Source organism: Rhinoderma darwinii, chromosome 1 (genome assembly GCF_050947455.1).
Source record: "Rhinoderma darwinii isolate aRhiDar2 chromosome 1, aRhiDar2.hap1, whole genome shotgun sequence".
NCBI lineage: Eukaryota > Metazoa > Chordata > Amphibia > Anura > Rhinodermatidae > Rhinoderma > Rhinoderma darwinii.
The window spans coordinates 24,868,717-24,884,499 of NC_134687.1; the positions used below are offsets into that span (position 1 = coordinate 24,868,717).

At 41.8% G+C, this 15,783-nt stretch overlaps 1 protein-coding gene across 7 annotated transcripts in view; it reads right to left on the bottom strand.

Moving 5' to 3' along the window:
* Positions 1-297: 297 nt before the first annotated feature.
* The window catches only part of REEP1 (receptor accessory protein 1), a 219,947-nt gene continuing 204,461 nt past the window's right edge, over positions 298-15,783 (bottom strand). For 5 of the 7 annotated variants that reach the window (XM_075856587.1, XM_075856527.1, XM_075856553.1 and 2 more), the window contains one exon: positions 298-5,720. In XM_075856587.1, coding sequence (XP_075712702.1) covers positions 5,649-5,720 — 72 coding nt within the window. In that variant the 3' untranslated portion in view covers positions 298-5,648. Of the gene's footprint in view, positions 5,721-14,620; positions 14,759-15,783 lie in introns of those variants that run through there. The other 2 variants (XM_075856561.1, XM_075856534.1) reach the window with 2 other exon arrangements.

Consider the following 15,783-nt stretch of genomic DNA (forward strand, 5'->3'; position numbering starts at 1 on the left):
CTGTCTCCGTCGCTCCCTTTTTGTTAGAAGTGACCCCTAACTATAAATTGATCACAGTTCGTCCTGCTGCTGAGACCCCCAACGATCAGCTGTAATCTCTGGGGGAACCCAGAAGCCTGTGTTTAATTACCCTACAGCGCCACCACAGGGGAAGTTAAACATTACACAGTTGCCTTTTAATGTGTTGTCCGTGTAATCAGTAATGCATGGAAATACTGGGTCCTTCAGAGGGAGTACCGCTCTTTACTGGCTAATAGATGAGGGTCTTTGGGGAACAAAACAAACACATTCAGGTCATGAGCTTAGCATTTGTATTTATTTTCAATTACGCACAGTCCTTAAAAAATAAATAAAAAAAAGACAAAAAATAAAAAAACATGCAGCACATACAATGCAATAATACACCCAAAATATACAATAACACCTGTAAAGAAAGTTCCTCTGGCCTGCCAGATACATTACACAAATTACAAGATGCATTTTGATTTTTCCTCAAATGTGAAATTGACAGACGTCTATCGCTGGGCACTAAAGTCTGTGAAAATTCTTGTTTTTGTATGATAAATATTGTGAAATTAGGAGGGTTGTATAAGATTAAAACATATAGCTGCGATCTTACAGAAACAGCGCCACAACTGTCCATGGCTTGTGTCTGGCATTGCAGCTCAGCTCCATCTAAGTCAATGGGGCTAAGGTGCAATACTACACATTACCTGTTGACAGGTGAGGCACTGTTTTTGGAAGGAAGAAGCCATGTTTTTTCAATCCCCAACAACCGCCCTGGTGAACTAACCTAATGTGTTATCAGTGCAGTGTCACCATCATGAATTAAACACATGGTGCGGATCTCAGCCAAAGCAACACGTGTATTTCGGCTGTTACAGTAGACATCACAGCGACGCAATATTACGCTACAGTAAAAGAAGGAGGCACTCAGTTTGTGACAGGTAGGGACAGGTATGGACACACTGATCAGCTTTAAGTAGGTTTTTTTGAAAAATCTGATTACTAATACCGACTGAAATGGTGAATGAAATGGTGTGACATCATAGTGCCATAGAAGAAAGGGTTACAGGGTCAAATTCCATCCACCCATTCAACATGTACTGCCTGGACTACAGGTACTATGTGGTGTGCCACTTTGTGTGAAGACCCTGAATGCCCCTGGTGCCAATCCAGCTAAACGAGTCATGAGTGGCATATTACTTGCTAGAGATACACTGTATTACTACTTGAAGAGGTTGTACATTATTTGAAAAACATGGGTGTTTTCTTCCAAAAACAGTGCCACGTCTGTGCTCAGGTTGTGTGTGGTATTGCAGCTCAGCTCTATTCACTTACATGGAGCTGTGCTGCAATACCACACATAACTTGCTGTACTGTTTCATGAAGAAAGCTGCGATGTTTTTCCAATTATGTACAAACTTTAGGGCTTCATCTGGGGTTGTCAGGCAAAGTGTCCCTAGCAACCAGTCTGTCTCAGATCCCTACAGCTTCGGCTGAATTGCCGATGAGCATGAGGGCCGATAAGAGAGCAGAATAGTTTTTTTTCTCTATCCTGCTATATTATTCAAAAATTCTAAAAATAAATTCAGGTGGAGGACCCCTTTGACTTTTTGAATCTAGGTGACACTGCAGCCGTGCTGCATGCGCCGCAGGTCTAGTCTCCCGGAAGACCAGTTGACAAGTATGCTATTTGGCTACTGACGGGTCACTATATAGACCCAGTAATGTTGGAGCAGCGAGATGATCTAGTGAAAGGGGCATTTTTTATGTCCTATAATTAAGAGCTTCAGACACCAATATCTTCACAATAACCAAATTTAAAGGGGTTCTTCAAATCCGTGTAAACATTATATATCAAGGGCTCATACATTGTTATATCTATCTATGGATATATCGTATTTGCCCCCTAGGTCTGATGTCTGGGATCGTAGTCACAGGAGCCAAGATCAGTCCTATGATCTGATCACTTTCTTCAAACTTTATTAACATTGCACTAGAGGACGACTTTGGTGGTGACTTCTCCTCTTGTTCATTAAATATACTAGGGGTCATTTATAAATATTACCCATGTAATGACAATTCTGAGCTGTCTAAGGCCTCATGCACATGACCGTAGCTGTGTGCACGATCCATGAGCACGGCACGGACAGCCCAAGGACTGTCACCCGCAATCACGGACCGTGCACACACAAGAGTGCATTGAGTTTAATGAGCCTGGACCGCAAATGCGACTCGTAATATGACATGCCCTATTTTATTTTGCATTCCGGACTCCGGGCAATGCAACCATAGTCATGTGCATTGGCCCATAGGATATAATGTGCCCTATACTATCCACAATTGCAGATAGTATGTGGACGCAAATGACACGCTGTGTGCATAGGTCTAAGGCCGGTTTCACACGGCTCATGGAGGCACCAAACAGTAGCACAGACCCATAAGGACTCCATGTGCCACGTTACAGGGTTCTTGCACATAGATTTGCCATGTGCACAGTTTCACACGGGGGTTGCGAATGTTAAAATAATATGAAACCCTAGAATACAGCAGTCGTACACCTGTGTGAAACCCGCCCTAAGTGTATACTTACCAACATTTAAAGCCCAAATGGGGGGACATTTTAAGCCCCGCCCAGAACCAACCCCCAGATGTTCAGAAACGCCCATTTTCATAAAGATTTGCATAAACTCCACCCCTTAACCCAGTTTCAACGACTCTCTCGTGAAAATTTTAACTGTTGGCAAGTGCCTTGAACATCTCTCAAGATTTAGTATTATCTTTGTACCATACATAAAATATTTGTATCCTATAATATTTAGATTTTCATCTAATTTCTGGAGGTTGCATTGAGTTCGGCTCTGTTTACACTTCGGAGTTATACATCAGAGCTATAGGTTCACCGTCTAGAGATTTTTCTAGGCTATGCGGTAAACATATAGCTCTGACACATGCAACTGTATGCCATAGCGTTACATATGATGCCCATTGACTCCCATTGTAAAAAAAACACACTGCGCGGTATGTTTTTTTTGTGGGATGCCCCTGCATGGAGAAGCGTAAAAAAGGTGTATCGAAGCATACCACCAGAACGTAACCTCAAAATAACAATCTTTTATCGCACTTCTGGCCCATTATACCCTATGGATGCGCTCGGCACGAAGTGTGCACCGAGGAGCCTAACCTGGATGCTTATAACAGTCCGCCTCAAGATTATGTCTTCTTGAATTAACCCTCCATCTCTACCGACCTTGTAAATGTACATGGCAAATAACACGGCAAAAAGGTGTGAATTTGTAAATACAATGGAAAATGATGGCAGCTGTAATCTGATTGGTTGTTATGAGTGAATGTGTTTTTCCGAAAGCCAATCATATTTATAGATGGCAGCATAGAGCAGTAAGCCGAGGTCAATCATCCGGGGCTCTCCCGCTTTTGAGAAGCTATAGCCCCCAGCGTGCTTGTTGTAGGGTGCAGATTACTGCTCTGGAGCCTCAGCCAAAATGAGCGGACGTGAGGAGTTTTGGGTGAATCAGGTTCTACAGTATTATGTGTTTGATTTTATTTTGGGACCATAGGGAAGGATGCGTTCAGCATTTTTTTTTTTATATTCGTGAGAAGTAAAGATTTTTTTTTTAATGTTTTTCTTTCATGAATAAAAATTAAATAAACAATATATACAACATGTATTTACACATAGTAGCTCCTCCCGATCTACTGTATATTGCTTTCACAAGCCGTATTATCGCCATAAGAATACTTAGAGTCCTGACCCTTGATGGGGAAAAGGGTGTACCCTTCTGTATAAGGGGAGTGGCCTAACATTAAATGGGTGTGGTTTAATAAGTACAGTGCAGGACCAAAGGTCGGATTATAGAGAGGGCACATGGGGCACGTGCCCCGAGGCCTCCACCACCTACCCTCCCTGCTGATTCTTCCAATCCAGTTGATAAAATCACAACCAAATTGGGAGAGTTGGTTGTCCTGCGAGTGCAAGAGAGCAACTTACATAGGTAATGTATACAGTGCTCATCTCAGAGGCTGCCATCCATATGTACGACCCTCTTCATTTAAGTCTAAGGTAGTTGCTGGCTCGGCTGATTCCGTAACTACATAGACTACAGTGGAGAAGGTCATGCCCTTGCGTGGCCACCACTCCTATATGTGGCTGTGAAAAGAGTTGGGTGGGGCCTGGATACCCAAAGTGAGATGGTGGGGCACCCCCCATATTTTTTTTTTAATCGGGACCGCCACCAACCCTATTCCAGACCAGCCAGGACCCTATCTTATTTTAGATCTAGACGGAGTGGTGACCACGCAAGAGTGACTGACAACTTGAGTCACATGATGTGACTCTCAAACTTTTTTCCCATGTCAAAAGAAATCTCCATTGACTTCTAACAGATGTGAGTGTTGATGCAAAAGTCAAGTCATAGTAAATTCTGCACCCTTTTGCAATTCTCCAAAGCTGCTGCATTGTGTACGCCACAGTAAGACTCAATAGACGACATAGCAATGACAAATGGCAAGTAGTGCAGCATCCCATCACCACAACTTATTTCCTAAAAACAAATAGATTTTTTTTGGCAGTTCTTTGTCTATTAAAATGAAAGGTCTACCAACTGTAAAGATGTTTTATTCCAATGCTTTTGTATTAGAATTGGGGGCGCTGTTGCACTGGTGTCTATGAAAATTATTTTCTGATATGGTGGTGAAAAGTGGTACTGCAAGTTACAAAAAAGACTTGGGAAAAACATATTCTAAAAATGACAGATTTCTTTTTCATCATCATGGCCAATTTTTAAAGATGATATATTTTATAAATTAGAAGCTTTCATAAGAGAAGTTACACCACCTTTAAATTTTCAAACCCCCACCCCATTTTAACCCCCGCCCGTAAAGGCTCCATCGGGTCATAATGTTCAATATGCTAATTAGGCCACTTAGCAAGCTAAATAAGCTGACAAATATGCTAGTTACAGCCAAGGGTGTGCACCCTGCTACACATCACTGCTCTGAAATAGTGATAAGCACTTAAATGGGACTGAGTTGCAATACCAGACATGGCCATTGGACAAGAGTGGCGCAGTTTCTGGACTAAAAAAAAGCAAATACCCCTTTTCTAATCTCATACTTGAAATGTAAGGGAAATACTACCTTAAAGTATGCGTGACTGTTTTTTTTTTTTACACCTGTGTGTTAGTGTTGCACTAGTTCTCTAGTGTGAATATAGTCGGTACTGCCTAAAGATCACATTTGACGCAGAAACATAGAAAGACAATCATAATTTATACAAACAAAAAAAACATGTAGCAGGTACAGAGTAAAGTCAACCTCCAACACACATGGCTATTCAATGGCATCAGTAAACCAATACTTAAGATGGCAGCTTCCACATCGTAGGCGTAGGCCACTGCAACTTCCAAGCAGGGCCCATAATCAATTATGATGCCAGTGTTCTTGGAGCAGTTTCAAGGCAGCTACGTACTGAAAGCTGAACACTGACAGATATGATGGGGAAGTGAAGGATTCTGGGAAAAGTCACGCCTGATTTTTCTGAACTCTAGCGCCACCTTGTCACGTGGTATGAATTGCTCTTTTAAGGCAGTGAAGAGACATTCTGTGTTTCTTGATGTTGGCTGCATTCATGCAGTTTCCGTGTTGGAGGCTGAGGTACTTTTCTTCCTGAATCGAGGCTTATGGACTCTGGGCGGAGGCTGAAGAATAAGAGGATAATTGAATTATCAGACAATTCAATATGCAAACACTATCTCATATCTAATCTATCTATCTATCTATCTATCACCTATCATCTATAGAGTCAGGCAGCACTGGCAGCGTGTGGGTGCAAGCTCTGAGGAACAGACCAAGTTCCAAGTACATATAAATCGAAAAATGAGCAGCAACTCCAAGGTTCAAGTGAAAAAAATGGGTACTTTATCGATTTGTATCTATCTGTCTGTCTCTCTATCTCATATCGATCTGTCTGTCTGTCTCATATCGATCTGTCTGTCTGTTTCATATCGATCTGTCTGTCTGTCTATCTATCTCATATCGATCTGTCTGTCTGTCTATCTCATATCGATCTGTCTGTCTGTCTGTCTATCTCATATCGATCTGTCTGTCTGTCTATCTATCTCATATCGATCTGTCTGTCTGTCTATCTATCTATCTCATATCGATCTATCTATCTAATATCTATCTATCGATCGATCTATCGATCTGTCTGTCTCATATCGATCTGTCGGTCTGTCTGATATCGATCTGTCTGTCTGTCTATCTCATATCGATTTGTCTGTCTGTCTATCTCATATCGATCTGTCTGTCTATCTATCTCATATCGATCTGTCTGTCTGTCTCATATCGATCTGTCTGTCTATCTATCTCATATCGATCTGTCTGTCTGTCTATCTCATATCGATCTGTCTGTCTATCTCATATCGATCTGTCTGTCTGTCTGTCTATCTCATATCGATCTGTCTGTCTCATATCGATCTGTCTGTCTATCTCATCTCGATCTGTCTGTCTGTCTGTCTGTCTATCTATCTATCTATCTATCTATCTCATATCGATCTGTCTGTCTGTCTATCTCATATCGATCTGTCTGTCTATCTCATATCGATCTGTCTGTCTGTCTGTCTATCTGATATCGATCTGTCTGTCTGTCTGATATCGATCTGTCTGTCTATCTCATATCGATCTGTCTGTCTGTCTGTCTATCTGATATCGATCTGTCTGTCTGTCTGTCTGTCTGATATCGATCTGTCTGTCTGTCTATTTCCTCTCATCGTTTTTATTTTGAATGCATTAGTCTATTTGAAGCTTTGTAGTAATGTTTTGAATACTTTACTGATTTGTTTTGGCAGATCATACTTGACAACTAGACAAAAACTAAATTCAATGATAATATTTAAAGCTATAAGAATGAAACGTATTTATATATATTTTTAATGCTTCCTGTACGCAGACAAACAAATGGAAGGAAAACATTGTTCTATTATAGTTTAATCTTATATCTATGAATAAATAAAAATGTTTTTCCTAAATCCTCTAATTTTATGTATTCTGTGCTAGAAAATTGTCTTCTTCCTACCTGGTAACCATCAACAAGCTGTTTTTTAATCATCTGTTATTCTTATTATGCGCCTCAGGCTAACAGAGAGGAATCCCAAGCTGGGGAGCCCCCTCTTTGACGTCCATGATAGGGCATATGGACAGAAGTTGTCCTAATGGGACGACCCTTTAAAATGTTCACTGGTTAGTGCTCTGAGTTATAAATTGCTTTACTGTACAAATAACATAATTGGAATAAGAATCAAACCATAATAAAATCTGCAAGTAGCATCTAGCCTGCTTGCTGGTGGTTTCCAGGCAGCACTTCTTTCCACATAACACATTATAAAAATAAAATGGTAAATGAAAGAAAACAGGCCTGAAGATAATTTACAAGGATTCTAGCTTTTACACTAGTATTCATAAGAACAATGTAAGAAAAATAATACGGAGCATGACTACCCACTTTTGGTGTTTGCCCACTACACACTTTCATCCATACCACCCTTTCCAGAGTTTTCCCTGCATTTTGTTATAATTATATTATTACATTACTTTTCCTAATAGGCCCCCGGTCTACCTACCTTCAGCTTGACAAGTTTATTCAGATCGTTATGGGCCGCACAAGCCTAATGGGCCCCAGCAGCTGCTCAGTTTGGAACTGAACTTAGGTGTGTATGTGGATATAGCCAGATAAGAGGCAGCATTTGTATTGCTAGCTCCCAGGGTACATGTGGGCTGTCATGCGTGTGCCCCCATTTCAGCGTTAAAGAGGATATTCTTCTGAAGACAACCCTTGTCCATATGCTCTATTAGGGCATATGGATATCATAGAGAGCAGTCCGCAGCACAGAACTCCTCTGTATAAGTCAGAATAGAGAGCCACTCTAGGTGACCTGGCCCATCCATGAAGTACATGGTCGGCCATTCATTTGAATGCCCTAAAATAACGCTAGATTTGCCCTTCAGTGGCCACTGCAGGGGAAATGTATAGCACGACATACCTTCCCCCATTGATACCAGCTGGTCGCTAAAGTTAGAAAAGCTGGACCAGCAAGGATCAACTGGTTGTCGGCTTTTTCTTTTTAAAGGGGTTGTGTTTGTGAGACAACCTGTTTAAGTAGCCACACAAGCCACATAGGAGTGGCAATTAGAACAACATATAATAGAGAAATGAGGGGGAGGAGTGAAGAGAGACTTATTATATACTTGTATGCAAGCCTGGTGACCGGGTGACCAAAGACAGCTGCCCATAGGTTCCAAAATGTCTGACAATGGTTGTAATTTCTTCTCTCCAAGTGCAATAGGAAAAGCAGATCTGGATCCAAATTGTGCAGACTATTTTTTGGGCAGAGTCACCATACTCTGTTGGATAGATATAATTTGTAGCGAAACCTACCCATTATAAAATGATATCTTGTGGCAAGGGATACCCATATTGATAATTGCTGGATACATTTACACTGAATAAAAGTGAAATTATGCCCGCTAGACTTTGTAACATGATTATAAAAATGCATAAGAGATGACTATGAAGCTGTTGTGTTGCTGGGATAAAAGCGTTACAGTGTCACATGGCAACAGACAGCTCACCAAATCCCTTGACAATCTGTGGGAGGTTTGGAATGAAGCAAGATATGTTAATCAATATAAATCCCATTCCACATCTAAAGCTATTTATTATTTCAAAATCTTCAATTTATAAGGGTTGGAACCCAAAACAGTTTGTTGCAACTGCTGTCTAGTGAACAGGGTCATTTGACCAAAAGTATGTGAACCCCTGTTCTAATTAGTAAGTTTGGCCCTTTTCAGTCACAACAGTTAATAAAATAAAGAAAATAGTAATGCAACTCCCATGGACAAACAACAGGAGATGAATGGGTCGGACGGAAGAACTCAGCACGGTCATAGGATGCCACTTTTACAAATCAATTTGCCACATTTCTTCCCTGGCAGAACTGCCTACTATAGCAGCAGCTCCATATATAAGGGGTAGTCTCATGAAGACAATCCCTTATATAAATTGAACCTGGTCCAATGATCAACTGATTGCTTAGGGTCTGGCTTCTGAAGTGCCAGCGAACGTCTGGTATCGCTGTGGGGAAGTGGCAGTTGTCCACATACTTCCCCCGCTGTGGTTCTCCGTTCTGACTAATAGTAGAGGACCCCCTTTATGACGTCCATATGCCCCATATGATTATGTGAAGGTAGACAAGTGGCATGTACGACCTCTGCACATGTTCATCTTTTATTTTTAGGTGGTGTTTGTGCATTTCAGCCTCTGCTTGGGTCAGACTTTGGGCCACAAATTATATTTTACTCATTTGTTAAAGTGAAGCTAAACGTTTGACAAACTTCTGACATGTCATAGTGACATGTCAGAAGTTTGGATTGGTGGGGGTCCGAGCACTGAGACCCCCACCAAGCTCTAGAACGAAGCAGCTGAAGGTCTCGTGTGAGCGCTCAGCCGTTCGTGTCTGTTCAGCTGTTTCCGTAAATAAAAGTATCGTGTGCGGACTCAATAGAAAGTCTATGAGCCCGTACTCCGATACATCGGCTTTCCGGAAAAAGCCGAACAGACACGAAGCAGCTGAGCGCTCACACGAGACCTTCAGCTGCTTTGTTCTAGTGATTGGTGGGGGTCTCAGTGCTCGGACCCCCACCAATCCAAACTTCTGACATGTCACTATGACATGTCAGAAGTTTGTCAAACGTTTAGCTACACTTTAAGCTTTTTTGCAAAATTGAATGCAGGTGACAATGAGTGTAAAGTGCTGGCTGGCATTTTCACATTGTGCCAGGTGTCAGAAAATCTTTACTATTTTATTTTTCAAGTTTTTTTTTGTCGATTTCCAAAATTGGGAAAATTATTCAAAAACCCTGGCGTGAAAAGGTTACAGGGGTTTTCCAACTTGTAGAAATAGCCTATGAATTACCTCAAATGTAACTATACTCTCTAAGGTAATATAAGGCCATCATTATGTATTTCTGCAAAACCCCATAAATTACAGTTCCCAGGGATAATCTATTGGATCTGCCTGTACTTCTCAATGACCAATCTCTGGCTGGGAGGCAGCTTGCTGTAGTATCAACCTTCTTCAGTGTTCTGTCTGTAGTGGGATGACTGGCAAACTAAGCCCTGCCCTTTTACTAAGCTCCACCCCTTAGTCCATCTTTAGTAGAACATGGGGGGAATTAGGATTAGACTTTGTTTTCTCTGCCGGATTTCTATAAGAAAGTTTGTTTCATGAACTTGCAGATAGTCTTGAAAGTGACCTGTATGTGTTTTCTGCTTCTTTTTGGCTCATTCAGTTCCAGCTTTTATACCCCTCTAACTGGGATTGACCAGACTGCTAAGTACTTGATTGAATTCCTGTAAATGATACGTTTCTTGAAGAATTGTTGAACTCCTGCATTATGTTATTGTATTCGTTATCTTACATTTTTAGATGATTATTATTATTGCTGTGGTTAATTTGCATGGTGCATTAGACAGTCTCCAAAGAGTTGAATGTTGACCCTCCTATGATTCTTGTATTATCATTGTGATAAAGGGTTTGGTCATATAAATATTCTTCTATCTCATACTAGCGTCAGCAGCCGCTATGACCATTTAGTGATTTTATCCAGCCGAAAAGAGGTGCAGAGTTGTCCACGCATGCATGTGGCTCTTTCTTTTGAAGTGTAAGGGAGTCTTCATAATTCCTAAAGACATCAGTGGAGAGGGTCACACACATACACTGACGCCTCTCCTACATGTGGATGCAATTGTTGGTCAGGTGGGATCTGGGTCACAGAGGTGGGATGGGGGCCCCAGGCAGGAACTATCCATAACACACTGGCTAGGTCGGACTGGCCCACCAAAAGTTCCAGAAGATCCACAACCCAGACACTGACACAATAATGGGTCCCATAGGTCCAGGAGAAGACAACGTCATTTGGAGGTGACTTTGGAGTCAATCACTTGCCACCAGGGTCTATTTCTTCGGGATGATTCACAAATAACGTATTAGATGTTATTAATGTCCTGTATGTACACCCTCAAAATCATTTCCTCTGGTGGGCCCTAGTTGGCTGTGTGCATATTATGCTGGACATCTAATACCAAGAGGACTCAATAATAATGGGGGTTGTCTGATTTAGACAGTCCTGTCTCTTCCTGGAAGTTTCCCTCCTATGAGGTTTCCAAAATTCTGATTTATTTTAATGGAGAGTGACGACTCATGTACGGCCGCTTTCGATCAATGGTCCCATTCTCTGGATATGCCGGGATCCCAGTGGTTGAACCTCCACCGGTCACTTTTATAACTCATACATTTTTGTAACAACCATTCTAATCATCTCTTAATGATCTTGAGTTATATTATGTCACTGTCTCCATTCACACCCAAAGATTAATCTATAATCCTGCTGGTTTACTATTATCCATGGATACCTTCAGAATAGTTTTTATAATGTTGCCACTTTCTGATATTTGCAGATCCTGGCAGCAGAGGAGGTGCTTTATTTCCATACACATAAAGAATCACAGAAAATGGGATCAAAATGACTTCATTCCTTCTATCATCAGAGACAATCCATTTCAGATTGTAGCCGCATCAGATCCGAATCCAATGGCAAACATCTTATTTTGCTGGGGGAAGCCCTATCTGGCTAGACATTTCCCCTGCAGCGGCCCTGCAGGGGATATGGAGTATTACATGGTGGCCATTCAGATGAATTTCTATCCATTTGATACATGGACGGCTCAAGTCCACCAGAACAGGAGCTGCTCTTCCAGCTGGACCCCCCTCTATGATGTCCATACGACCTAATAGGCCATATGGACAGAGGTTTTACTTCATGAGGCAACCCCTTTAATATAATAAAATAATATAATTTAGTATTATATAGTTTAGGATGGTGAAGGGGTTACTAGTGGTGGTCTCGGGCAGGAAGTGTACCTATAATTTTATTGTATTTAATCTAAATAGGTCCAGAAGTCTGTTTTTCTTATACAGAGCTCCAAATCTCCTGCCTCCCTTTATAAAACCATGCAATTAAATAATAACATTCTGTCTGCTCACAGCTGCCACTAGAGGGAGCTCACTGCATAGGGATTTATACAGCTGCTATTGAACTCAATAATACATCAATATGCAGTGAGCTCCCCCTAGTGGTGACAGAATTTTTACAGTTTACTCAATGTTTTCTCCTGAACTGCTCTAGGGCCTCATGCACACAGCTGTGCAGTATTTACGGGCAATAAATATTGCACGGACGGGCAGTGGGCGAGCCATGGACTGTCACCCGCATTTGCGGACTGTGCTCACATTCAAAAGTATAGGAGCACGGTCCGTAAATGCAAAAAATAGGACATCTCCTGTTTTTTGGGGGTCATTTCTGCGGCCCGGACACATACCCGTAAACATACGTGAAGGTGTCTGTGGCCGATAGAAATGAATGGATCAATATTTTATCCGCAATTAAAAAAAAATTACGGTCAAGTGCATGAGGCCTTAGGGAGGTTTGCATGTGTAAGGCTGCGTTCACATCTGCGTCAGGGCTCCTTTCCAACGTTCTGTCGGACATTTCCGTCGGAACGGAGACCTGACTGACACAAATGGAAACAATAGGTTTCCGTTTTCATCACCATTGATTTCAATGGTGATGGATCTGGTGCATATGGTTTCCGTTTGTCTTCGTTGTGCAAGGGTTCCGTCGTTTTGATGGGATGAATACCGTAGTCTACTGCACTATTGATTCAGTCAAAAAGACGGAACCCTTGCACATCGGAGACAAACAGAAACCATTTGTACCGGATCCGTCACCATTGAAATCAATAGTGATGGAAACGGAAACCTATTGTTTCCGTGTGTGTCAATCAGGGCTCCGTTTCGACGGAAGGGGCCAACGGAACGTCGGAACGGAGCCCTGACGCAGATGTGAATGAAGTCTTAGGGACCCCTCCTACTATGTTTGCCCATCTATGAATGTAGCAATCCACATACAATCACAACCTGCAGCGAGGCAGTAAGGAATATTTGCATTTTCAGGCATTTTTCCTTTCTTCTGCTGGTTGCCTTAATATCTATTCACATGACCTATGAGTCAGAAGAGGTAACGCAGCCTCTCAGCTTAGTTTTGCTATAGATAAGTCTGATGTTTTGAGAAACCAGATTTTTACCAAGACCAAAGACTTCCAATAAGAGACCTAAATGCATGAGTGGAGCAAAATAAACCAGGGAACTATTCTGACCTATCGATGATGATGCACATTGGTTGAATTAGTATCTTGTGCTTAGTTGACATGGATACAGTTGCTTTTACCTGCTGTTAACATTCTCCTCTTTAGAAGTTGGTGAAACTCTGGACAAAATCGAAACCTTATGGCTTCAGACAGGATTTTGGCGCCCCTCTGCAAACCCTTGAGACTTACCATGGGGCCACTGTACCTGAAGTCTTTGCTGATCCACCTCCACTTTACCTGACATCTTCTCCCGAGAGTTTTCTAAGAAAATTCTCGCTCTATTTGATAGAACTCATGAGGCTGGTATTGGGATGATTCACTACCCGAGGAGCAGCTTAGGTATCAGAAATGGTGGCCTCAAGGTAAGTAAGATTTTGAGAGGTTAAAGAGGGTCCTAACACTGAGAAAGCTCAATTTAAAGAGGACTTGTCAGCTCTAGTAACACGTCTGTCTTAGTGAATACTTGTATTGCTCATAATATAACAATGCCGAAGTATCTTTTCATTGAATTCTGAATTGTACCGTTCCTCAGTTATTCCTCCTAGAAATGTATGAAGAAAATGTCAACTGGGTGTTACCAGTTGGTGGTGTGTCCCTCCACAGACTGGCACTGTCCAATCAGTGCTGACAGTGCCGAACTGTGTGGGGCGAAGGGCAATGTTAACGCCCCAGTTAGCAGTTTATTCATACATTTCCAGGAGGCATAACAGAGGAATTGAAGAAAGCAAAGTTCTAATATGCTCTAGAATTTTTATTTTTATAGGGAATAAAAGTATTTACTAAAAATAGAGATGTCAGGAGATGTGACAGGTCCTCTTTAACATTTAAAAAACAACAACATAAAAAGAAGTTGCCATATACTGACACAATAAAGCCAAAATGAAGCACCTATGGATGCCTATGGCGCCCTACTGTACCTCCATGTGCCTTTATTATCAAATGGTGACATACAGAGGTTATTTCTGTTGAATTAATACAGGATCCGACAGAGAAATGTCGTGTCCATGTTCCCTCTTATGCTGTATTACTCTTATAGGGGAGAAGGGCCATGGTTTTCTTTTCATCCAGCCGACAATTGTAATGTGATGTCCTATAATAGAATTCTAGAATCCCTTTCTAAATCCAATAAAACAATGTTCTGTGCTTTCCACTTGTGTGTTGCTGTCCAAGGGCCACAAAAACAACCAATTTTATCTACGAAAAGTCTATGAATATAAATTAAATATTAAGTAAAAGTTGCAAAAGACTTAAGAAAACAACTAAACCTCATAAACCGGAATATTACGTCTATGGAGTGTCTGGAGAATACATACAAATATCGGGATTCATACTCACATTAACCAGCAGTGTCATGGTTAATGGAGCCTTACTGCGGCTTTTTTAAGCTCGTTCTGCTCCTGGAGTCTTCCGGTCTTTTCACCGCAGCTGCTTTCGGTGGAGATTGAGCGACCTTCTGTTCGGTCTCTCCTGTGTCTAAAGACATCAACCAAGGGAAAGAGAGGGAGAGGGTGGAGAAGGAGCAGGGTTTTTTTTTTCTTTAACTTATTTTTAGGTCTCCACAACATAGACACATACGTGGTAATGGATGTAATGAGCTTGGACAATCGTACACTTGGAACCTCACACTTTATGGCACATACTGGTTAATCCAAAACATTACTGGAGTCAAAGGTGTCACTTCTACTCAGCTCGATACAATATGGAAAATAGAAAACAGGAGCTGTTCATGCAGCCTCTTGACCTTGACATTATATTAGTAGCAGTGGCGGACACAGACTGCAAAAGGCCCCTGTGCAGATAATGTGCCAGGGCCCCCCCCCCCACCCCGCAAACTTCTCATGGCCGACGGTCCGCTTTCAGCTGCATCGCTGGGTCTCCTAAGTGACCCAACAATGCAGCACTAGCAGCCGGTGCGTCACTAAGGCTGGGTTCACACACACACTATTTACGGACGTAATTTGGGCGTTTTAGCATTGAATTACATCCGAAAATGCGGCTCAAAAGCGTCGGAAAACATCTGCCCATTCATTTGAATGGGTCTTACGATGTTCTGTGCCGATGGTCATTTTTTTTTACGCGCCGCTGTCGAAAGGCGGCGCGTAAAAAACTGCCTGTCACTTCTTCAGATGTAAATGGAGCCGTTTTCCATGGACTCCATGGAAAACCAGCTTCAATTACTTCCGTAGTGGACGCAGCAAAAGACGCCTGCACATGCCATTACGGCTGAAATTACGGTGCTGTTTTCTCCTGAAAACAGCACAGTAATTTCAGCCGTAACGGACGCTGCCGTGTGAACATACCCTCAGGGCTTAAAATGTCCGGGAAATAGCCCCAATACATATGTGTCCGCCCCAAAAAAAAGTGTGTGTATAGGAGACAGCATAGCATATCTATAGCACTACGACCCTATAAACTATGGATAGGATTAGATACAGTGGCTGAGCAGACAGTATCACACATGATAGGATTAGATACAGTGGCTCAGAAGGCAGTATCAC